General features: G+C 36.2%; 1 protein-coding gene across 1 annotated transcript; it reads left to right on the top strand.

The window, feature by feature from the left end:
* Nucleotides 1–6,003: 6,003 nt before the first annotated feature.
* Nucleotides 6,004–23,087, top strand: wipf2a (WAS/WASL interacting protein family, member 2a). The gene is made up of 8 exons (XM_048172538.1): nucleotides 6,004–6,452; nucleotides 8,930–9,055; nucleotides 11,854–11,986; nucleotides 12,068–12,220; nucleotides 12,295–12,918; nucleotides 14,146–14,373; nucleotides 21,704–21,805; nucleotides 21,906–23,087. Exons 2-8 carry the CDS (start codon nucleotides 8,996–8,998, stop codon nucleotides 21,941–21,943), a joined length of 1,338 nt encoding a protein of 445 aa, XP_048028495.1. The 5' UTR covers nucleotides 6,004–6,452; nucleotides 8,930–8,995; the 3' UTR covers nucleotides 21,944–23,087.
* The last annotated feature ends 1,432 nt before the right edge of the window (nucleotides 23,088–24,519 follow it).

Genomic DNA, 24,519 nt, shown 5'->3' with positions numbered 1-24,519 from the left:
TGAACATGCCATCTGGAAAAATGAAGATGCCCACTTTAAAGATGCCCAAGTTTGGTGTCTCAGGACCAAACATAAAGACACCTGACTATGATCTGAAGACCCCTGAAATGGATCTGTCAGCTCCAAAGTTTAAGGCAGACTTTGATTCCCCTGACTTCAACATTAAAGGCCATAAACCAGATATCACAGGCCCAGATATAAATGGCAAATTTAAAGGACCAAACTTACAGACACCCAATCTTGACATGAATGCACCTGACCTCGACATCAGTGCCCCTTCAGGTAAACTGAAGCTTCCAAAAATTGGCTTCTCGGGTAGCAAACCAAAAGGGCCAAATTTTAATATCCAATCTCCAGACCTGAATCTTAAAAGCCCCAAAATTAAGGGAGGAATTGATACCCCAGACATGGATCTGACTCTGCCTCAAGCTGATTTAAAAGGCCCAAACCTAGGTCTCAAATCACCTGATATTGATGTTAATGGTCCTTCAGGTAAATTTAATATGCCAAAGCTAAAGATGCCCAGTGTTGGCCTGTCAGGTTTGAAAGGGCCACATATGAATATGGATGCTGACTTTGATCAGCCTGACCTTAATCTGAGTGCATCTACTCCCAAACTAAATGCAGGGTTAAATGGTCCTGATATTGATGTACATACACCTAAAGCTGATTTCAAGGGTCCAAACACCAACCTTTCATTTCCAGACATGAACATGCCATCTGGAAAAATGAAAATGCCCACTTTCAAGATGCCTGATGTTGGTTTCTCAGGACCCAAAATCAAGACACCAGACTATGATCTGAAGACCTCTAAAATGGATCTTTCAGCTCCAAAGTTTAAGGCAGACTTCGATTCACCAGACATCAACATCAGAGGTCATAAGCCAGATATTACAGCCCCAGACATGAATGTTGATTTTCCTAAAGGTAAAATTAATGGACCAAATTTCAAGAAACCCAATCTTGATTTGAACACTCCAGACTTTGACATTGATGCACCTTCAGGTAAACTGAAGCTGCCAAAGGTGGGCCTCTCAGGCAGCAAGCCAGAAGGACCTGATCTTAAAATAAATCTCCAAAGTTGAATCTCAAAAGCCCTGAAATGAAGGGAAGATTTGATACCCCAGACATGCCTCAGTCTGATTTGAAAGGCCCAAACCTTGATATGAAATCACCTGATATTGATGTCAATGGCCCTTCAGGAAAATTTAATATGCCAAAGTTAAAGATGCCAAGTTTTGGCCTGTCAAGTTTGAAAGGGCCACATATGAATGTGGAGGCTGACATTGATCAGCCTGACCTTAATCTGAAGAAATCAACTCCCATACTAAAGGGTGGGATTAATCATCCTGATATCGACATTTATGGACCTAATGCTGATCTTAAAGGTCCAAGAACAGATCTTACACTTCCAGACATGCACATGCCATCTGGGAAAATGAAGATGCCTGATATTGGTTTCTCAGGACCCAAAATAAAGACACCCAACTATGATCTAAAGAGCCCTAAAATGGATCTCTCAGCTCCAAAGATTAAGACTGATTTTGATTCCCCAGACTTCAATATCAGTGGTCATAAGCCAGATATCACAACCCCAGATATGAGTTTTAATTTCCCTAAAGGTAAATTTAAAGGACCAAATGTCAAGAAACCAAACTTTGACATTGACGCTCCTCCTGGGAAACTGAAACTCTCAGGAAACATGCCAGAGGGACCAGATCTTAAATTCAGCTCTCCAAAGATGAATCTCAAAACCCCCCGAATTAAAGGAGGAATTGATAGCCCTGACTTTCAAGGCCTGGGGTCTGATGTTGATTTTGATGCCTATACGCAAATACATACTAACAATTTTGCCGTCCCAAGAGGTAAAATAAAGGCAGCTAAAACAAATGATCTTGATGCTATAGGAATACCGACTCATCAGAAATATGGTGCCTCAGAACTTAACATGCAGGACCCCTACTTTGACTTGAACAGAAACATGAAATCAGGAAAAGTCCAGTGGTCTACAATGCAAAAACATCTCTCCGGCTCACCTGATATTACAATGGCTTTACCCACCTCAAAGACCAGAATCTCTGGTGTACATCCAACATCATCAGATGTTTACTACAGTGATATGTCTGGGGCACTCAGGTCAAGAGATCATAGAACAAAAGCAAGTAACTTTGATATGGATGACAACTGGAACAATATATCAGTGCCTAAACTTCAAGTTTCAAGAAGTAGAGAAAATTTGGCTTTGAGAAATTCAAATATGGGAATGAGTACCATGCAAAGATCACCCCATATGGGAGGTAATGCAGGTTATTATAAGAAAACACATATGGTTCCTGGACGTCATTACACTACTGATGACATATGCTACACTTACAAAGGGATGTCTAGAAGAGATGGATGGGGAAATGGGCAAGCTGACCCTAGTCACAGACAGACAATGAGACATCTGCAAATACATGCAATGGATTTGGAGGTTCCAGAAAGCACACTGAAAGGGTCAAAATTTAACGTTCTTAAACTAATATAGTAGGATAAATAAAAGGAAGGGACATGAGAGACAAGAATGAGCTTGTCCTTGGTAATCATGTTTACAGGGTTGTTAGTGGGATGGTTAGTGGGCCTGTTTGTATAAAACACTTCAAGTAGATACTGTAAGTGGGGTTGAGCAAACCTTTTAGAGATGCTATTTTGGAAAACATAAACTTGCCCTTATCATAGATCATTAGACTCCATAAAAAAACATTCCAAGTATAGTTTCTAATTTTTTAACATTTTTTTTTTTTTTAATGTATAATGATGTGGAGCTTGCCTGATTGAATATTGTATTTGAATATTGTATAGCCTATATATTTTGTAAATTATGTAAAATGCTACAGTAATGTATAAATACAATGTGGATGACTTATACATGTGCAAAAAGGTTTTGTCTGGAAAATAGTCTGGTGAATGTCTTGTTTCTTGCCATCTTTTTTTAGATACTCATCTATTATCTCATGGTTTTAGCATTGTTATGCTCAGTGATACATTAAGGATGGGGGATTTGTTTTGAAGGATATACACAATTTGTGAAATATTAATTCTAACATTGTTGCTACATCTTTTGTTGATATACAAAAGAAGTTTTTATTATAGAATACTTCAGATGTTATGTGATTGAAATAAACAAAATATATACCATTTGCTTAAGTGGTTATTTTGAAAAAGGATACTTAAATGTTATATTAAAAAATATATTGTTATATCAAACCTAGATAGCTGTTTTCTATTTATATTCTACATTATTAACATTCTAGCCTGTATTCAAGAACTGACAAAAAAAGATTCATTTTAGAAATAGCAAGTTAGAGCTTATTTGTGGACTTATTTGCATACTAAATTGTGATTGGTCTTCTTTTGCTTGTGTGGTCTGCAGAAGCTGCAGATGACTTTTTTGTCTTATTGACGACTTTAGTAAGAGTTGTGTGCTTTACTCCTAGAATGAGATTGCGCTTGTGTGCATACAGTTTCGAATCCAGCCTGGGTCATATCATTCTTTTCTCTTTTTCACTGTACATCTCTTACTATAGATGGATATTTTAGTAACTTCTAAAGTTATGTTAAAAGTGATGAAAATTCATTGATCAAAAGGGTGAAAACTCTGAATCTATCATGTAATATTATGTAGTAGGTCTATATGACTTTGAGAACTTCAAAATGAAAATCTATGGCCATTTTTACGTGAAATTAAATTTATTATAAGTTATTAGACATACCATAAGCATCTAGTTCCTAGTAGTCAACATCACCATGATAGATAGATAGACAGATAGACAAATAGATAAATAAATAAATAAATAAATAAATAAATAAAATGACACTGTTTTAATGACGTTTATTATGATTTTACATCAGTAATAATAAACTATTTGATGTGCCTTTAAAGGTGCTACAATTTCAGTAAGAGATTTTAATAATGTGATTAAAAGTATTCCTGGCAATTTAAAAACTTTGATTAAAGTACATTTAAGTTATGGCTGTTTAAACAATCATATTCCTTCACTTGCAATCAATGGTGCTAATTTATTAGATAAAAAATGCAATAACTTCTTTATTAGAAATGCTCTTTCTTCAACTCCAAGAGCCCTCCCTAAAGCACAATCTAAATGGTGAATTAAATGGGTCAAATGGGACAGTATAACTTTATAGAATTTATTTTCTCACCTGATGAGTGAAAATAAAAACTTTTTTTTCTGAGCCCTAGCTGTGAGACCACATAATTAAATTGGGACGCCCTCATTGGTCTAACATCATGTTGGTGGGCGGGGCATGCATCAAACAGGAAGTTGACTGTGAAATGCATGAACTGAGGAAAATGACATAAGCTTTTGGTAGTTTTAATAACTAGGTTCTAAAATTGTCATAGCTACTATATTGTACAAACTTTTGATAGAAACATGAATATGATGCACTACTGCTACAAAATCAGTAAAAAAATTGTTAATATCATCTTTCTATTTTCAGAATTAGGTTGTTTTTATTTTGTCCCATCCAACCAAACACAATTTGGGTGGATGGGACAGTATAATTTTGGGTGATTGGTACAGTGCTTAAATGCTTTGCTAATTAAGAAAATTATTAGCCTTGCAATAACCATTGTATATGCTCTATATGCTCTAAATCAGTGTTCCCAACCATGTGCAAGCCCTAATAAACCACTAAAATATTCATGAACTAGCTAGATTTTACTAAAGTAAAACAACCAAATTCTGAAAATATAAGCATTTTTTACATAATTTTACTGTTGCAGTAATAAAAGGTTTGTGCAGGTTAAATGTGTTTGTCAAACAGTTAATTGGTGATGGGCCAACATCTCATCCAAACGTTACCAAAAAAAAAAAAAAGGTTTTGGATCAGTTTACTTTTTTTTTTTTTTTTTTTTTTTGTATGAATTTTGAACCTAGCATTTTTTTTTTTTTTTTTACTTGTTTACTTGATTTTTAAATGTTTCCAATAACTTTTGGACTTTAAGCCTTCTTTTGTGGATGAATTTTAAAACTCAGAAATAAAGTTGAACAAACATAAACATGGACTCTTAATGATGATGAACAGAAAAGGAAATATTGCATATAAAATTATATCAAAGTATGAACTAACATCTGCAATACAGTAAATATGTGTACACTACCTTAAATCAATGGAAAGATGTGCTGTCCCAATCACCCAAACGTTGTGTCCCAATCACCCACATTTTTTTGCTCAGTTTACAGAAAAGTGTATGTCACACATCCTTTCATTATAATATTTTTTCCGGAAATTCAAAAACTGTCCCAATCACCCTTAATTCACCCTATGTTATCCAAACTCTGATTTAAATAACTTATGGACTTTTCCTCACAAACTTTTAAAATTAAAGAACTCCATTTCAAAACTGAAACTACCCTTGTAATTTATTTTTGTGCAGGTTTTCTGAAATTGTATCTTCTTTATGTTGCAATACTGAACAAGAATCAATTTTACTTTTGTATTATCAGTGCCCGTTCTCAAAGTTCTTTTGGTCAGAAGTTACCATGTTAGTTTTCTGCTGCTTTAACAAACTGGTACAAATGAATAAATCTATCATTTTCTTGTCTGGTTTTCATTCTAATGATGTTACACTTGATTACACTGTTGTACTGCTTTGTCTTCTGGGTAAATTTCATCTTCACAAAGCCAGAACTATCCACTGTAATCCCAATTTTAGTATGTTTTCTTCTTATTTAAAGTCCCCTTTGTCAAAACCTTTAAAATCAAAGATGTCGAAAACATTTAACATCCTTAAATCTGTTGTAAAGGAACTTTAAATTCATTCATTATTTTGTTTACATTGTCATACTGTGTTGATTTAATTCTTATAACCTCTTGTGATGTCCGTATGCCCCCTATTTTATTGTATTGTATTTTTTTCTTCTTCTCATTGTTAATATATGTATATTTAATTTTAAATAGGCTAAACTATTTGCGTTTTGGCAGATTACCATTGCAGTGTTACGCAAGGGAAAGAGGTTAGCCATAGTTACAGGTCTTGCTTTCCGGATGCAATCGGATTTTTTCGGCTTCTTGCCTCCTCCATTTTGTACCGACTCCGGGATTTCCGGGATTCGTAGAACTGGGTTCGCTGAAGCCCAGTGCTCCACCGTTGAACAATATCGCCCTCGAACATTGGGCAGAAATGTTAATAGCAACAAGCGATCCAGTTTCGTGAATTTTGACTTTAGTGCTTTCATTTCACACTGGGAACTGTTTGGGATAAGTTTGCAGAGTTGGCATTCATCTTCATTATGACAGCGAACCACAGTCAACTCTCGCCAGACTAGTTATTAGTTAGCAGTTTTTATTCGGTGGCCGATCAGACAGCGGATCATCGGCGAAAGAGCACCCGGTTACTGTTTAACATTAATGTTGTTTGGGACAGTATCTCACGTCGCGACCGACAGGTAAGCTTTGCCAAGGTCTTTACAGCCGGAAGAGCTGTAAATGTATCAAGTTAACCTATTTGTTACAGCTCTTATGACATGTTTTAATGGATACACAAGTGACTTTGCGCTAAGTTTTCCGCACATATAATGTTTTACTGGTGTTGTTTTTATTAATCAGCGAGTTGTTCAGACCGGTTTCGTAAACCAACCGATTCATTGAAATGATTCGTTTCAAAAAGAAGCATTTGTTTACGAATCTCCTTCATTTATGTTGTTCACAACATCGTTAGTCGCTCAAAAGTTTTGGTTTTGCCCAATACATACATATTAGTGCTTAAACCTGTATCACATTTCACGACAGTTCAGGATCTTGTTTGGTATGACAGGTATGGTCACTTCGGTCTGTGTGCACAGTTCAAATATTTGTTGACTCGAGATGATCATGTTAACCGACATTATACACAACACCTCATATTCACAATCTGGTTTGACCTCTTCTGTTATTCATTTCCTTCATTTTGCTCTAAAATGACTCTCTGCGATTTTAAACCTATGAACAAATTGGTCTGACATGACAGCAGTTTATGACACTTATCTTAAATTGTATATGGTATTTTTGTAGGCTATTACATGCTTTTAGAGACATCTTTCTGAGTGCCAAACTAAATTGAACCCTCCTAACATAGTAAATAATAGTCGGAAAAAATCTATTTTTTAAACTAACCTTTTGACAAAATATAAAACAAATGTAAAAATAAAATTGAATGTGCGTTTTAGAGTATGTTATCATATTTGATACAACAGCTATATAATATGATATGATGAGAATATGAAGCTCACAGTCGAGGAGGAAAAAACACCTCATTTTAAGATATATTCTTACATTTACATTGTAAAAATCATTAAAGATTCCACAGGAAAAAGACACGAGCACTACAATCTGAAGGAGGACATTTTCAGAATTATACTAAAATGCATTTTACTTGCTATAAAAAGTATCAGTCATAGGACAGAAGGCATGTAGATTGTGTGCAACAAGTTTTTCATCAAAATTTTGATCATGTTGATCATTTAGAGGCCTTAGAAAGTCATGTATCAAATGTGATACTGTAGGATTTATAGTTAAACACCTCTAGTCATGAGATTATTTACAGCTGCCTAGTAAAAATGTAGCATTGAAATCAAGTCTGCACTTTCTTCATAGTTTACGAGTCCAGTAAAAAGAGAAATACTGATGTATTTAACACAGTTGAAAGTAAATTTTCTCACAAAATGTTACTGTTGGGATTAAATGACAGCCTTTTTTAACACCAGGCATTGTTTTTGTGGTATTGATGTTGATTTTGTAGTGCGGATCAAATTTAGTCAGCTGTCAGTTTGAGAGAAGAAACTTAACTCCTACCTCCTTACACGTTCCTACTTTTATGCGTGTCATTAATCGCAGACATATTCTTGCAACAGCTTGGTGTAATAAACAAGGCCTCTGACAGATTTGGTATGGCTGATTAGACAGAGAAACACGCCGACCTGTTTTGACCTGTTATGTGAAGAATGCCAAGTTATTTTTCTGGATTGACAATGTTTTGTGGTACATTTAATGCTTTTAAAAGTTTAATAGGATGTTTTTTTCTTTTAAGGTGAAACTCTTTCATGTTGTATGCACCACATTTTGGGTTTGCCTCTTTCTGTGGCATTTCAAAGTTGTGTATTTGTTTGCCTCTACAGGTCACCAGGTTTAAATGTGGGTTGATGAGTTTGTGTAATACAGGCTGGTTTATTTCTTTATTTTAGTAGTCAATGTGTTCATGATCACATGTATATTTCAGGAATCAAACCACATGCAATATTTGTTTTAGAGGTTTGTGTGCTACCTTTGTAGTTTTATTCATTAGACATGTTCTTAGACAAAGTCCGGTTTAATAGAGCAGTAACATGCGTTTTGATCATAGTGTGTAACAGCTTGAATGTAAAGATGGTCATAAACATACAGGTTTTATTTAGTGTTTGCCTCAATCCTCATGCTTCACTCATTTTTACACTCTCTCACTTCCATTAGTCGTTGTGTGATAGATCCTGCTTAGCAACATTCCAGTTAGCCCTGCTAAAGTTTCATCTGTGGACGTGTGCGAGCACTTCTGTCTAAACTGGGAGGGAAAGTTTCTGGAGTTTTATACTGGAAAGGAAGACCAGTGGGGGAAAAGAGGAATTTTTTTTTTTTTTTTTTTAAATATATATATCTTTTGAATATTTTTGAATCTCCATAACCTTTCTTTTGTTTGCTGCCCACTGTTGAGTAGTTCCTGGAAGTGTCAGGTGGTTTGAGAGGTACTGTGATGCTACGTTGATGACGTTAACCAACACTAATGAATGTCACTGTTATGAGTCATGTTTTTAACTTTTAAAGGATTTTTTTTTTTTTTTTAGCTGCAACCGTCTCTTGATTTACCTGAAGTTGCACATGGAAGTCTGATGGCTGTAATTCTTTCACCTTGCAGAGTTTTTGTGTGGATACCAAGTGCAGAAGATTGAGGTGACTGTTGACTTCTCCAGAATTCACCAGTATGCCGATTCCTCCTCCTCCCCCTCCGCCTGGACCTCCACCACCCCCCACCTTTAGCCAGGTCAGTGTAAAGCGAAAAACAGGTAGCACATGTGTACATTCACACTGAGACAGCAGCAGTTTTTCTTCCTGACATTTCTTTAATTCATGTTGCTTTTTTCAAACCCTCATTGCTTATTTTTTGTTACACGATTCTCTTTACTCTTGTACTCTTTGTATTCATGTAGGTCTCATAGTTTTAAATTTTTTTAAACCAATTCCAAGAAAAGTTTGTTTAATTTTTAACTTTAATTCTTTAATACCTGAGTGTAAAAATGTGAATGTGTTTAATTCAGAAATATCATTGTTTTATATATTTAAGGCCATTATTTTGCAAAAATAAATAAATAAATAATTTATTAAGGTGGTGGTTCATTATGATATCACTTTTTAAACTTTAGTTCATAAACAACATCTGCAAAGTTACGATGCTCAAAGTTCAAAGCAAAGGGAGATATTTTCTTTTGAAGAATTCTCTGTTTAAGGAATACAAAACACCGCTGGTAGGGACTATGAGCTTCTTCCCGGGTTGGACACATCACTAACCCTAAAATTTACATAAACCCTGCCCCCAAGAATATGCAACAAAGGGGTGAGGTTCTTGTTCTATCTTCATGCAGCATATATTCTCTGGCTCTGTAGGATCTTACAACAGTTCCCACAGGAGTGATTTATAGATTATCATGACAGAATATGATAATCAGTGACTTTAAGATATCCCTCATCAGCTACATAAATTAAGCAACTAACCATTCAGAACACATCCTGTTGCATTCTACATGTTGTCACCTCTTCTTGAGTCTCTTAATCATTGTACGACTTTTTCCGACATTTTCAGTGAGTCTGCTTGAGGTAAAAAAGCGGTGCTAATGCTGTGTTCACGTCACCTCGTATTTACCGGAATCTTGAGATAACAACACGTGACGTTATATTCGGAGCTGTTCACGTCCTTTTGGTCCTTGGACTGGGAATTATGCATTTCCATGGCACCACTATCAACGCCTATGAATCTACAGCGGTCAGGTGGTACAGCGACCACATGGTACATGTGGGAGCTTTCAGAAAACTCCCAGCTTACAAGCTGTAATTACGAGCTCTACGAGGACGTGAACACTTTTTACAAGCTAGAATCTCGTAACTACAGGAATTACAAGGCCGCGTGAACGCACCTTAACACTATGTGCTAACATCTTGAAACCCCGCCCTCTGCTTAGGAGCAGCAGCTCATTTGCATTTAAAGGTGCCCAAGAATGCTTTTTCACAAGATGTAATATAAGTCTAAGGTGTCCCCTGAATGTGTCTGTGAAGTTTCAGCTCAAAATACCCTATAGATTTTTTTAAATAAATTTTTTTAACTGCCTATTTTGGGGCATCATTAACTATGCACTGATTTTTTCAGCGCGCCGCCCCTTTAATTTGCGTGCTCCCTGCCACACGAGCTCTCGATTATATTACAGCACATTTACAAAGTTCACACAGCTAATATAACCCTCAAATGGATCTTTACAAGATGTTTGTCATGCATGCTGTATGCATGCTTCGAATTATGTGAGTAAAGTATTTATTTTGATGTTTATATTTAATTCTCTATGAGTTTGAGGCTGTGCTCTGTGGCTAACGGCTAATGCTACACTGTTGGAGAGATTTATAAAGAATGAAGTTGTGTTTATGAATTATACAGACTGCAAGTGTTTAAAAATGAAAATAGCGACGGCTCTTGTCTCCGTAATTTCAGTAAGAAACGATGGTAACTTTAACCTCATTTAACAGTACATTAGCAACATGCTAACGAAACATTTAGAAAGACAATTTACAAATATCACTAAAAATATCATGCTATCATGGATCATGTCAGTTATTATTGCTCCATCTGCCATTTTCGCTGTTGTTCTTGCTTACCTAGTCTGTTGATTCACCTGTGCAGATCCAGACGTTACTGGCTGCCCTTGTCTAATGCCTTTCATAATGTTGGGAACATGGGCTGGCATATGCAAATATTGGGGCGTACACCCCGACTGTTACGTAACAGTCGGTGTTATGTTGAGATCCGCGTGTTTCCGGAAGTCTTTTAAACAAATGAGATTTACATAAGAAAGAGAAAGCAATGGAGTTTGAAACTCAATGTATGTCTTTTCCATGTACTGAACTCTTGTTATTCAACTATGCCAAGGTAAATTCAAATTTTGAATCTAGGGCACCTTTAAAGGGACACACACAAACGGAGCGTTTTTGCTCGCCCTCAAAAAATAACAAATTTAACATGCTATAAAAATTATCTGTGGGGTATTTTGAGCTAAAACTTTACATAAACACTCTGGAGACATCAGAGACTTATTTTACATCTTGTAAAAATGGCATTATACCACTCCTTTAACATTATGGAGTTTGGAGAGTGACACCACGTAAGGCTGAACTAACCTTGTCATAAAAAAATTGATATTTTAAGAGACTTTCTAATTTCACAGTCATTAGTGTCTGCAGAGGTCCTCTCTATTATATTGTTTCCAGTTTTATGGTTTTTCTGTATGTAGCAGCCCTTCAGCATGGAAGAAAAGTTTCTGCATGTTGGTCGACCACGTGACTTTTTTATTTGGTGGACAAAAGTTTTTTTTTTGTTGTTTTTTTTTTTCAATATTAATAAGAAGTGAAACATTGTTTCATTAATTAAAAAAATGTATTTTTTCATTAGAACCCTTATTTTAATGAATTTTAATTCTGAAATTAACAATTTTAGCATAGAAATTTAAGTCAATGAAGTCGATTTCAATATATTATTTAATAAATTAATAGATCTGTTTTGAAACATCCAAATCTGTTCAGGCGAACACCACACCTCCAAAACTCAATCAAAATGAAGTGAAAGGAAGGGGAGCTCTGCTGTCAGACATCTGCAAAGGCGCCAAACTGAAGAAGACCAGTGGGGTCAATGACAGAAGTGCACCTATCATTGAAAGTAAGTCAGCTTTGTTTATTTATGCTGAAAATACAGATAATGTTTGACGTGACCCACCTAACAACTTTCTTTTTTTGGCAGAGCCTGGAGGCGGAGGTCGAGGTGGTGGTGGCGGTGGTGGAGGTGGTGGAGGTGGCGGAGGAGGAGGTGGTGGAGGATTTGGAGGTGGATCTGGGCCGATGGCTATGGGAGGGTTGTTCAGTGGAGGAGTGCCTAAACTACGACCAGTTGGAGGTAAGTTCCCCTTTTACACCAAGTACTTCAATGATGGGTTATTATCTCTAAAACTGTTTAATGTATCTCCACAGACAGCTCTGTAGGACGGTCAGCGTTGCGGCCACCTGGTTCTCGCCCTGCAGTACCTCGTGTTGCGAGTCATTCTGAACTGGACGGCTCCAGTCGTGGTGATGGAAGTCGGTCCTCACCTCCTGAACAGCCACGAAATCACCGTCCCAATCTGCCGGATGTCTCCAAACCCACTAGCTCCGCAAAACCCACCAGCTCTGCTCCACCTCCACCTCCGCCATTCAATCGCGGTGGCAACCGCGGACCCTCTTCAGCCCAACAGAATTCTGGGGCACATAGTCGTGAGAAACCCCTTCCACCACCACCACCACCTGCAAGCAAGGGGCCTCCACCACCTCCATCTTCTGCTCGTGATGGACCTCCTAAACATCCCCCCCTTTCATCTCGCTCCTCTTCATCATCCTCCTCTTCTTCAAACGCACCCCCACCCCCGCCTCCATATCGTCAGCCACCTTCTGCAAATGGAGACCCTGCCCCTGAGTTGCCGCAGAGGCGAAACTCGCTGAACAAGAGAAGCCATGCCAATGCTAATGTCCGTACCCAAGCCCCTCCTCCTCCTCCACCGGCTGCCCAGCAGAACAGACGACCCCCACCACCAGTACGCGATCCAGTGGGCCGTAGCACAGGTAAAAAAAAATTTGAAGCCATTTAGGTCATCTCAAGATGTAGTCTGTCTATAGAGTGAAACAGTACCTGCCCAGTTTTCAGCAGTTCCTGAAGTATTTTTTCCATTCATCTTTGTTAAAGAGTTATAAGCCATGAACCAAACCAACCAGCTATGGGTGAATCACAACAATACAAACTTAGATTTGAAGCAACAAAGTATTTGAAAATCGGACAAAAAGACAAGACTGTATGCTTAACAGCTTTAATGAGGAAAAGAACTACAGCTCCCATGAAGCATTTCCAACAACATCAACGAAATAAAAACAATGTATAACTATAAAACTATTGATTTAAAGATGTTGATTATGTATATAGAAACAATATAAATTATTGCAGTAGTTTGAGAGCGTACTGTTAAAAGCTTATATCTCTATGGAGGAAAAGAATGGGATTTTTACTTCCAGAATCTATATAGTTCCAAAACCCATTACACACAAATGTGGAATTTGGGTGCAATGTTCACAATGCTTTTCCAATAAAATAAAAATAATAGTCTCCAAATAATGGAGACGGATATTGTCATGTTAAAAAAGCACCATCAAATCACCACAAATGTTTTACATTGGTCTTGTACGCTATATTCCAAGTCTTCTGAAATTTCACACAAAGCTTTGCATGGCTTCTGTAGACTTGGAATATAGCATACAAATCCAATGTAATGTGTATTTTGCTGCTTTTAGAGCTTGACAGTAGTGATGCACCAAAATTTCAGTAACCGAAATCCAAAAAAAGCAACAAAACTATCAGGTTTCAGTTTCGTTTAAAATAGTTTAGGGGTTGCGATATCATTGACTGAAACAGTGAAGTTTAATTAACTCTTCTTTGATGCACTTTATGCACAAAACATGGATAAGCTAAAAGAGGTAAACATGTCAGTTATGTACACTTCACTATGACCAAAAATGGTGCAAAAGTAGCAATATTTAAAATTTGTTCTACTGAAATATTGAGAGGTTGCTTGTTGCCTCTTGAACTTTACTACAACTGGCTTAATTTATCACCTGAGAAAACAACACCCTGAACAGCAAATTACACAATTACCCAAATTTAATCACTGAAACTGAAAACTTTCATTTCGGTTTTTAGTAAAAGATCTATTCAATGCATGAGTACTGTCTGTTGTACTGACTGTCTACAATATAGTCCTCTGAAATGCAAGCATCATTTAAAATGACTTGTTCATTCAGCTCCTCAGGTTCCTCCTCCTGCATCTCGTAATGGGGTTCGGGAAACGCCACCCCCTCCACCCCCTTACCGTGGCAGCCCACAAACATCCTCTGAACCCCCTAGTAGAGGGAAGCCCCCTCCTCTTTCCTCTACTGGACGTCAGTCTTCAGGGCACGCATCTTTTGCTCCTCCTCCTCCTCCACCAGTCCGGAATGGACATACGTCATCTGCCACCAAGTCTTTTTATGGTGAGTTCCATCAGTTTCATCAAACAGATGATGTAATCTTTTTTGGAACTTAGTTGCTAATTTGTTTATTCGTGGGAAGTATCTGTAGATCTGAACTTTGATTTCTAGCTAGTTTGCCGTACTGTTTCTGAAGTGTACTGTGCATCAGCACATGGAAAAAAAACCTGCAGTCAAATGACCTCTCAGTAATTCAAATGCAGCCCTCTTATTTCCTCATTACAGCCATCAACAAAGCCTTCACAGAACACAGAGATGTAATGTCAGATAAGTAGTCCTACAAAATAAGGTCATCATTTTACATTCAGTAACAGCCAGATACTGATCAGTAATTTACAAAAAAACATGGTTTTAATGTTTTCATACAGCCTTCTAGCAGACAGCTATAATAATAATAATTCATTACATTTATATAGTGCTTTTCTGGGTACTCAAAGCGCTTTACATGTGGAAGAGGGAATCTCCTCAATCACCACCAATGTGCAGAATCCACCTGGATGATGAGACGGCAGCCATATTGTGCCCGAACGCCCACCACACACCAGCTTATTGGTGGAGAGGAGATAAAGCCAATCAGTATATGGGGATGATTAGGAGGCCATGATGGACAGAGGCCAATGGGCAAATTTGGCCAGGATGTATAATGCAAATGTAGGCCAAGAGGAGGGTTTCCCAAACAGGGGTTTCAAACTCTTGGGGATTTGTGAAGGAATTGCAGGGGTTTGTGAGCTGATGAAAAGATAATAATTAATTAATTAATTATTAGTTATTGAAATTGAAATCATGATATGGCTTTAGTATGATTATAATTCAGTGACAGTAAATGTTGCTCCAAACTCCCATCTCTGCATGTTGCTTATTTAATCATTATAAAACGGTTAGTTCCTGTCCCTGATTCCGATTGGTCAATAGCTGTGTTATATTCACGATAAAACACGGCTATTGCCGCTTCACCCAACGGTTCTGTGTATCACTACACAACACCCTTATTAACCACTCTTAGCAACGTAAACTGTATGTTCTCAATTGATATTGTTCATTGAAGCTTACTGTATTATGTAGAAGAGTATTGTGAGAAAGAGATTGAGTGAGCGAGTTTATTACCTGCATTCAGATTTAGCGTTTTCCTTCAGGTCAGTCCTATGTTCAAAATTAAAAATCTGTTTAAATGACCAATGTATTATCTTGTTCTTTTAACAGTTAAGGGGTTTTCCCATGACTGACAGCACTAGTCAAAGCATTTGTCAGTTGCATCTTGTTCCGTGTTCACAACAATTCAGTCTTTTCAATTTAAAAGTCTTCGCTACTGACTGACACACTCATAAAGACAGTCTTTGCCGCCATCTAATGGCGTAATTATGTAACTTCTGTTGCTGTTCACAGTCAGGGAGAATTTTTTCCAGCGGAAGGAAGGCTTTTAGAAAAAGTTTACTTCATGAAAGTTGCACTAATACATATTTCTGGCCATGGGCGTATGGGACACCCCTGCAGCCCCTGCGGTGCGTGGGGGCCCCCACCGTATGATGGGGCCCATTGCAGATTCAGCTATTTACTTAGCCTTTGCTTTTTTTTTTTTAGAACTGAACTCAATTGACTAAAGATGAAAATAAAGCATCCAAGTGAAACCCAAAAATGCAAACAGAAGATCATAGAAAATAGTGGTAAATTACCACAAAAGGGGGAAAAATTCACTGTTGTTTCCATCGCCGTTTGTGTTACTGTTAGCGGACGTGTACCGAGACAAATAAATATGTTCGGTCTTTGCTGAGACATTATTATTGTTATTATTATTATTATTATATATTGCCCAAACGTATTTACCCCATCGCCAGCTCTGCTAATGGTCAGCTACCGGAATATCTGAAGTTCTTTTCCAAATGTAGCCTAGCCAATAAGTCTAGAGTTATTTCTTTAATCTTTTACTGTAAATACATGAATTTAGTTTAGGCCTATACCATTTGATGCACCGATCTAAATTACTGAAAATTTGCGGCCGAAACAGCAATTTACGCGCTTGGCTAGAAGGGAACCTTATATAACCTAGGCTATACGCAAATTTTTGTCTAACTTAGAATTTAGACCAGCTAAAATATATTGTTAGACCAAAAATATCTTATCAATTAATTAAGTAATAAAGACATGTAATAAAGTAATAAAGAAATTTAATAAAAACAGAAAGACGTCTATTGCTTCAGCCTTATTCAAAGGCCGCGGAAACATTAGTTTGTTATGCACTTCAATCTATTCCACACCCGACATTGTTGTTTTCTTCCTATTTATTAAATATAGGCAATTGGTTGATGAAACATTGATTGAAATTAAGATACAATTTCTACAAAACGAAATTCACTTTAAAGAAAGACTTACTATAAAACAAAACTTAATGAAGTGGTCAAAATCATGTCTGACCTGCTGCATGTCTCCCGACATTACGCATTCGTCATGCTATTCACTTTTCATAATCAACATATGTGAAATGTAAAAAAAATAATAATATTAGGTTATAGCCCAATATTTAAATATAAATATGAAACTAAATTGGCTAAATTTGTGTCTCTCTGGCCGATGAAAGCGCCGGCGCGTTCTGATGGATTTTTTCCTCATGACAGCTGAAACAACTTAAAACAGGCTTTTTTTCGTTCATTTTTTCGCGATAGCCTACAGATTAAGTGCAATGACTACAAATGGTCTACTTTTATTTGTGGACGCTCACAATAACAACAAAACCTTGTACTTTTGTAAAATAAAAAAAAAATAAAAAAACAGGGTGCACTTTCAGCTGTCTATGTGAGAAACTGAAACGTCTCAAAAATTAACTTAAACTCAGTGAATAATTGTACCTACAAGAAAGAAACATTCTCCATTCGATAAGAAATTCATAGGTCTGTATTAAATAAGAGGCAATCTATCCGCTGGAATGTGTTGTTTTTGAAATCATGGCCAGTGCTCATTGCTGCTGTTATCAGTTCTCATGGCGTTCGTGCACATACGCAGTCTTCACACAGACAATCGAGAGTTTCGTTCTGGTAAAAGCACAAAACAAAATACACACAACGTGTCCTTGCTCTTGATGTACAATCACTGATAAACACCTTTGGTTTAAATGAGGAAATTAGCCTAAATATTTATTCCTGCCGGTATTTTAGTCTGCGATATCAAAATCACTAAACATCATATAGCCTAGCATATATAATATTATTCAATAATAACATCAGATGAACCAATACAATGATAATTCACCACGATTCACTGTTAAATCAGTTTTTGTAAACTGTGGGGGAGACGGACTCAGGTGCACAACAAATTTTAACACATGACATCACTGCTTGTGGGAGGGGCCCCATCTCATTCTTTGCTGGGGAGCCTCACAGACATGCGGTACGCCACTGTTTCTGGCTTTAATATTTGTATTGTGTGGTAACTGTTTTATAAAAGCAATAAGGTACTCGAGGCTAGTGCTGAACAAGTCACGGCTGAAGGGGTTGCAGGCACTCCGCTTCGCGTCGTAAGCTTATTGCTTACAAATAAAATGTTTACTAAAAAGATTTAAAAAAATTTATTTCTTTACCTGCATGCCATGTGACCATTAACTGACATCAGAGAACCATTAATATGTTGTTCAGTTACTGAAATATATAAATGCTCCTACTAGGCTATTTTGAAGATTCATAGTTTTGCTTTGTAGGTCTCCTACAATAGGTTTACATGTATTAAAAGGTCAAAAAACATTTTAATTTTCTCATAATATACACTGCAGTGTATACTCACAGTGTCTGAAACGGTTCAATAAAGGATCCGGTCTCCTTTCCGAGAGTTTCCTCTGCTTTGATTGGTCTGATGGCCCAGTCTGTTGTGATTGTTCTATCACTTACAGCGCATGTCGCAAACAAAACATCCATCACCATATCTGAATTTTAGCTCCGGAGGCTTCCTCAGCGCTCAGCGTATACACTGTGATACGAAAAGTGACAATGGCGTTGATTTTACCGTACCAGATTTGCTTTCACAGCACAGAAAACAGCATCTTCTTGACATGATGACGACATGAACCAAACTCTTCCTGGCCTTAGCTAGAGCTACCGTGTTTGAGAGCAGGTCAAAGTAGATGTGGTTCACAGGCAGCCAATGGAGATCACAGACTGGCATCATGCATATTTGTTACAAACTTACGTAGGTGGAATTACTGACGTCTCGTTTCAGGAAGTTCAGAATCGGTTCTTTCTTTTGGGAGACATTAACTCCTATTTTTGTATTTCTGATCAAATAAATGTACCCGTGGTGAATATGAGTCTTCTTTCAAAAACATTAAACAATCTTAATGATTCCAAACTTTCGACCATTAGTGCTCAGCTTTAGTAACATACAAACTATTTTAACCCTTAAATATACAAAGAACTGTAGAATAGATGGAAAATATAATTATTTTATAATATAATTATTTTTCAAATATTAACAGGTTCCATATAAAGAGCCAGCAAAAACATTCCTGAAAATGTTCTACAGTCATCCTAAATTATGTGTTAAAGGTGCCCAAGAATCTTTCAAGATGTAATATAAAAAGGTGTCTCCATGTGTCTTAAACAATCTATAGATTTTTTTTAAATTAATTTTTTTAATGATTCATTAACAAACTTTCGACGCCGCCCCGACTATTGCCAAACGAGTGCTCAGCTTTAGTAACATACAAACTACAAGATGTTCGTTGCATTAACGAATTATGTGAGTAAAGTATTTATTTGGAGGTTAATGTTTTATTCTGAGTGAATTTGAGGCTTATGCTCTGTGGCTAATATACATTGTTGGAGAGATTTATAGAGAATGAAGTTGTGTTTAGCATTATACAACAAGTGTTTAAAAATGAAAATGTACGGCTCTTGTCTCCGTGAATAGATGGTAACTTTAACCACATTTAAAAATAGCAATAACGAAAATTAGAAAGACAATTACAAATTATAATATAATTATTTTTCAGTTAATTGCTCCATATTTTCGCTGTTGTTCTTGCTTGCTTAACAGCTTCATCTGTTCCACTGGCTTGTGTTATATGGGCTGGCAAGATTGGGGCGTACACCCCCAGCAGTCGGTGTTAAAATTCGCCTGTTCTTCATTCAAATTAGATTTATATAAGAAGGAGGAAACTGAAAATTTGTTCTACACTCTTGTTATTTAACATCCTAAATTATTTTTGTGCACCTTTAATGTTAGCCTACTCCCCTCCTCTCTCTGAAGTGAGTTTATTTTAAATTTTTAAAAATCAGGTGTTCAACTGAGTGATCTAAGAGCTTCCTTCAAACTTTCACATTTGAAATGGGAATGCACACACACACACACACACACACACACACACTTGTATATATGGTTTACGGGGACTCTCCATAGACGTAATGGTTTTTATACTGTACAAACTGTATATTCTATCCCCCTACACTACTACTGTTTAGTGTTTTTTTTTTAAGCCATTTGGTTTACAGGGACTCTGGAAGTGTCCTCATAAACCACGTTCACGTTGTAATCCCCATGTTATTATACACATTTGTGTCCTCATAAACCATATATACAAGAACACATTCCCAAAACTGGCACAATTCTCAACACACACATGTACAAATGAAGGGATGAGACTATAGAATATCCCCAATGCAGCACACACACACATCACTCACCAAAATTTTTTAAATATTTATAAAAGATATGTTCTTTTATGTCTAAATATATATCTGAATGCATAAAAAGCTCATTTAAAGGTGCCGAAGAACATGTTTTCAAAAGATGTAATATAAGTCTTAAGTGTCCCCTTAATGTGTCTGTGAAGTTTCAGCTCAAAATACCCCATAGTTTTTTTAACCGCCTATCATTATAAATGCGCCGATTCAGGGTACGCGGCCCCTTTAAATCTTGTGCTCCACGCCCCAAGAGCTCGTGCTTGCCTTAAACAGCATAAACAAAGTTCACACAGCTAATATAACCCTCAAAATGGATCTTTACAAAGTGTTTGTCATGCAACGTCTAATCGCATAAGTATGGTATTTATTTGGATGTTTACATTTGATTCTGAATGAGTTTGATAGTACGCTCCGTGGCTAAAGCTAACATTACACAATTGTGTATATGAATTATACAGACTGCAAGTGTTTAAAAAATGAAAACAATGACAGTCTTGTCTCCATGAATACAGTAAGAAACGATGGTAACTTTAACCACATTTAACAGAACATTATCAACATGCTAACGAAACATTTAGAAAGACAATTTACAAACATCACTAAAAATATCATGATATCAATGATCATGTCAGTTATTATCGCTCCATCTGCCATTTTTCGCTATTGTCCTTGCTTGCTTACCTAGTCTGATGATTCAGCTGTGCACAGATCCAGACGTTAATACTGCCTGCCCTTGTGTAATGCCTTGAACATGGGCTGGCATATGCAAATATTGTGGGCGTACATATTAATGATCCCGACTGTTACGTAACAGTTGGTGTTATGTTGAGATTCGCCTGTTCCTCGGAGGTCGTTTAAACAAATGAGATTTATATAAAAAGGAGGAAACAATGGTGTTTGAGACTCACTGTATGTCATTTCCATGTACTGAACTCTTGTTATTCAACTATGCTGAGGTAAATTCAATTTTTCAATCTAGGGCACCTTTAAGTTTTGTTCCCAGAGAAACTATAGGCCCCTCTAGTGGCTATATTCATAAAATATAGATTAATGTCATTTTTTTCCCACTAGAGGTCAGCAGAGACAATCAATGGATGATATTATTGACGCATTTACTAGAATTGGGCTGGTCTTTTTTTGTGGAATAATGTACAAAAATATGTTTATTTTCAATAAAAAAATTATAAAATTCAAGAATTTACAGGTAAATAAAATACAAATAACCAAAAAAATGTATATATACAAATTGAAAGATTTAGAGACCTTTTATCATAATAGACTGATATAAGATTTCTTATATAACAACAGCAACAAAAAATTGTAATGTACAAAAATATGTTTATTTTCAATAAAAAAATTATAAAATTCAAGAATTTACAGGTAAATAAAATACAAATAACCAAAAAAATGTATATATATAAATTGAAAGATTTAGAGACCTTTTATCATAATAGACTGATATAAGATTTCTTATATAACAACAGCAACAAAAAATTGTAATTTTTTTGACCCGACCCAGTAGAGGGGAGGAGTTTTGCACCCTGGGGAGGGAAGGAGTTAAACATCAGCATATGCAAAGCCACTTGTCCAATCCCCAGGTGGTGACAGATTAGCTTGTTATTGATTCCTAAAGGTTTTATATTTATAAAATGTTTGATGTCTCTTCTCAGATGATTTTGAGTCCAAGTACGACTTCCACCCTATAGAGGACCTGCCCCCACCTGAAGAATACAGACCCTTCCAGAAGATCTATCCCAGCCAAGACAACAAGGGTAAAGTCCTGACTTAACTTTGACCAACAGTTTTTCCATAAATAAACTTTTACAGGTTTCGTTCTCCACATTACCTCATGTCCTCTTTATCTTTCTCCAGTTTTAGTGAGAGGTGCTCCTCCACTGCCTCCTGTTTAAGGAAGATGAACATCATTCAGGGAAGAGAAGGACCTAAAAAGATAACACAAACACACACAGATATGCACATGCTGTATACAGTACACACAAACATTAATTACACATAAAAATACATCTAATAATGTGACAACTTTCTTAGGGAAACACTATTAATTCCTACATGCTCTCTGATCCAAACCACTCCAGAATGCTGTACCTCTAGACCTGAAAACACTGTGCAATATTCCTGTGCTGCCTAGAAAATGCACCTTCTGTTATTGTGTCTGATGACAGCGGCACAGCAAAGCAACCAAGTCAGAGTAGACAACTCCAGTTACCATGAAGCTAGATGTGTACATTCCACCTGTTTCTTATGACAACCAAAGTTTTTTATTCAATGAGAAAATGTGTAGCACTTGTAGATTACTGATGTCTATGCATATCAGACTCAAAGTCTGTATTTCTCTGGACAATCATTTTATTGTCATTTTTTATTCTTACTTTAATTATATTTTTTGCTTTACAAATCTATAAGGAATGAGGTCGTTTAAATAATAAGTGTTTGCTTACACTACAAAGGCCATGAAATAACCTTGTTTCTTGTTCAGTCCACAGTTATGTGTTTTCCTGGTCAGGCTACAGAATCAGAGCCAATATTGTCATATAGTTTTAAGAGGAGAACTGATTTTTAAAAATATTTTTATTTTTATCGGCTCTATGTTGAATCTAAACTACTTTATAACTGACCAAATATACACTAAGTGCCAGTGGATCTGTTGAAGACTGTTTTTTTTTTTTTTTAAAACAGTGCCATCTTTTGGCTCATCTGTACCCTTTTTCCTGCTGGGTACCAATGTTTTTGGGTCGTTTATACATTGCCTTTTTTCAAACCTAAGCTGAATTTCAAGAAAATAAATTTCAGGAGATTTATATAAAACACTACAAGTTTTTCTAATTGGCATATTTTATTTGTGTTGCATTGTATTTTATGATATAAAGTGACCAAGTGTGTTAATAATGTTCAGGCACTTTTGGCTGTTAAAGTATAGAAGCTACTATTGGGATTTGGTGACCAATCATTCTGACTTGTAAATGTCATTTTATCTATTTCTGAATGTTAAAATTTGTGTCAACATAATTGTGAAATAAAAGGTGAGAAAGGGAATTATGATTTGATTGTGCTTCTTTACCATAAAGGCATAATATAAATGTCGATCTTAAAATGACTGGTTTAACACAATTACTTTATAATTGGTCTTTTGCATATATTCACAATTTCATATTTTATAAGATATTTCTTAATGCATATATTGTTGCTACATGTTTTGTGTTACATATATTCTGCAGCTTACAGAGAAACAGAGAAAAGATGCCGTTGGAATACATTTGCATCTTTTTTTTCTAGCAGATGAATGATAAAACACTGATAGCCAATCAAAATCCTTCCTAAGTGAAGCAAGCATTAAAAATAAACAAGGTGTTATTGTTTGTTTGGTGTCAATGCTTATATGTATTTTTCATTCTTGGTATAAATGGGCCTTTATACAAACATGAAAAACATTAAAGAAACATGAAAGCTGCGCCACTCTGGGCGGCCTTTGAAACTTTGTGTTGGACAATGTAATGCCTTCGAGTAAAAAGGTTGAGAACCACTGATCTAGGAACCTCTGATGTGGTCTAAACAGGGAGTCTGTGTGGAGAAATATGTTAGCCAGCATGACCCAGTTGTTTTCTTTTAATGCATGTTACCAGGGTTGGGGAAAGTTACTTATAAATGTAGTGTGTTACGATATTGTAACATGTAACTAATTATGTTACTTTTAAAGGGAAAGTAATGTGTTACTTTAATTTTGCATTTTATATTTACTGAAGTTATATTTTTGCAATTAACACAGTAATTAATTCAAAATCTTCATAATTTATGTAACATACACCTTCATTTTCTTTTAAAAACAGATTTACGCTGCGTCCTAAATCACGTACTGTCTGAGGTACTACATTTGAATTTACTCTATATAGTATGAATATTGGTCGTATGAATGAAATACAGACACTACATCCGCCATGTTGTTACTGTCACGTGACCTATCAGCGTCAGATAAGTCATTTCACTTCCATTTATAAATCCCCTCCAGCGGCCTCATGGGATAGTAATGTGTCCATCAAATGCACACTTCAGAATCTCGGTGGAAGTAGTCCAGGGACTTTTCGCCTACTATTTTTCAAATACTATGTATTCGGACGTACTACTTCTTTTGGCTTACTATTTTTCTCATACTATTTAGTAGGGAAGTATTTGATTTCAGACACAGCATTAGATATTATTATATTCTGACCTTTTGTATGCCCAATAAAAGATCTCTTAACATTATGTGTTTATTACCTACTGTACAACTCTTTTTATTGAAAGTAATATGTATACATTTTTTTACTTTTGTACTTTGTGTCAGTTTCTGTGCACGCATGAGTTACTACATTATGGAGAAGAGAGAGAATTTTAGTAGTTCAGTAGTTTAAAAAATGTTCAAGCTGTAAGGGCCACCCAATTGGCCCAATGACAGTGTCCAGTATTTTAAATGTTTAATGGCATCTTTTTA

This window comes from Megalobrama amblycephala, linkage group LG21, assembly GCF_018812025.1.
Source record: "Megalobrama amblycephala isolate DHTTF-2021 linkage group LG21, ASM1881202v1, whole genome shotgun sequence".
NCBI lineage: Eukaryota > Metazoa > Chordata > Actinopteri > Cypriniformes > Xenocyprididae > Megalobrama > Megalobrama amblycephala.
The sequence above is the reverse complement of the archived record's forward strand: the minus strand, read 5'-3'. Positions and strand labels throughout refer to the sequence as shown.

What these genes read in the sequence shown, in the direction of transcription:
- wipf2a (XM_048172538.1), top strand. Translation starts at nt 8,996, where the DNA reads ATGCCGATTCCTCCTCCTCCCCCTCCGCCTGGACCTCCACCACCCCCC. An exon ending in CACCCCCCACCTTTAGCCAG is followed by an intron (nt 9,056 to 11,853) that starts GTCAGTGTAAAG and finishes AAATCTGTTCAG; the next exon opens with GCGAACACCACACCTCCAAA. An exon ending in TAAACTACGACCAGTTGGAG is followed by an intron (nt 12,221 to 12,294) that starts GTAAGTTCCCCT and finishes GTATCTCCACAG; the next exon opens with ACAGCTCTGTAGGACGGTCA.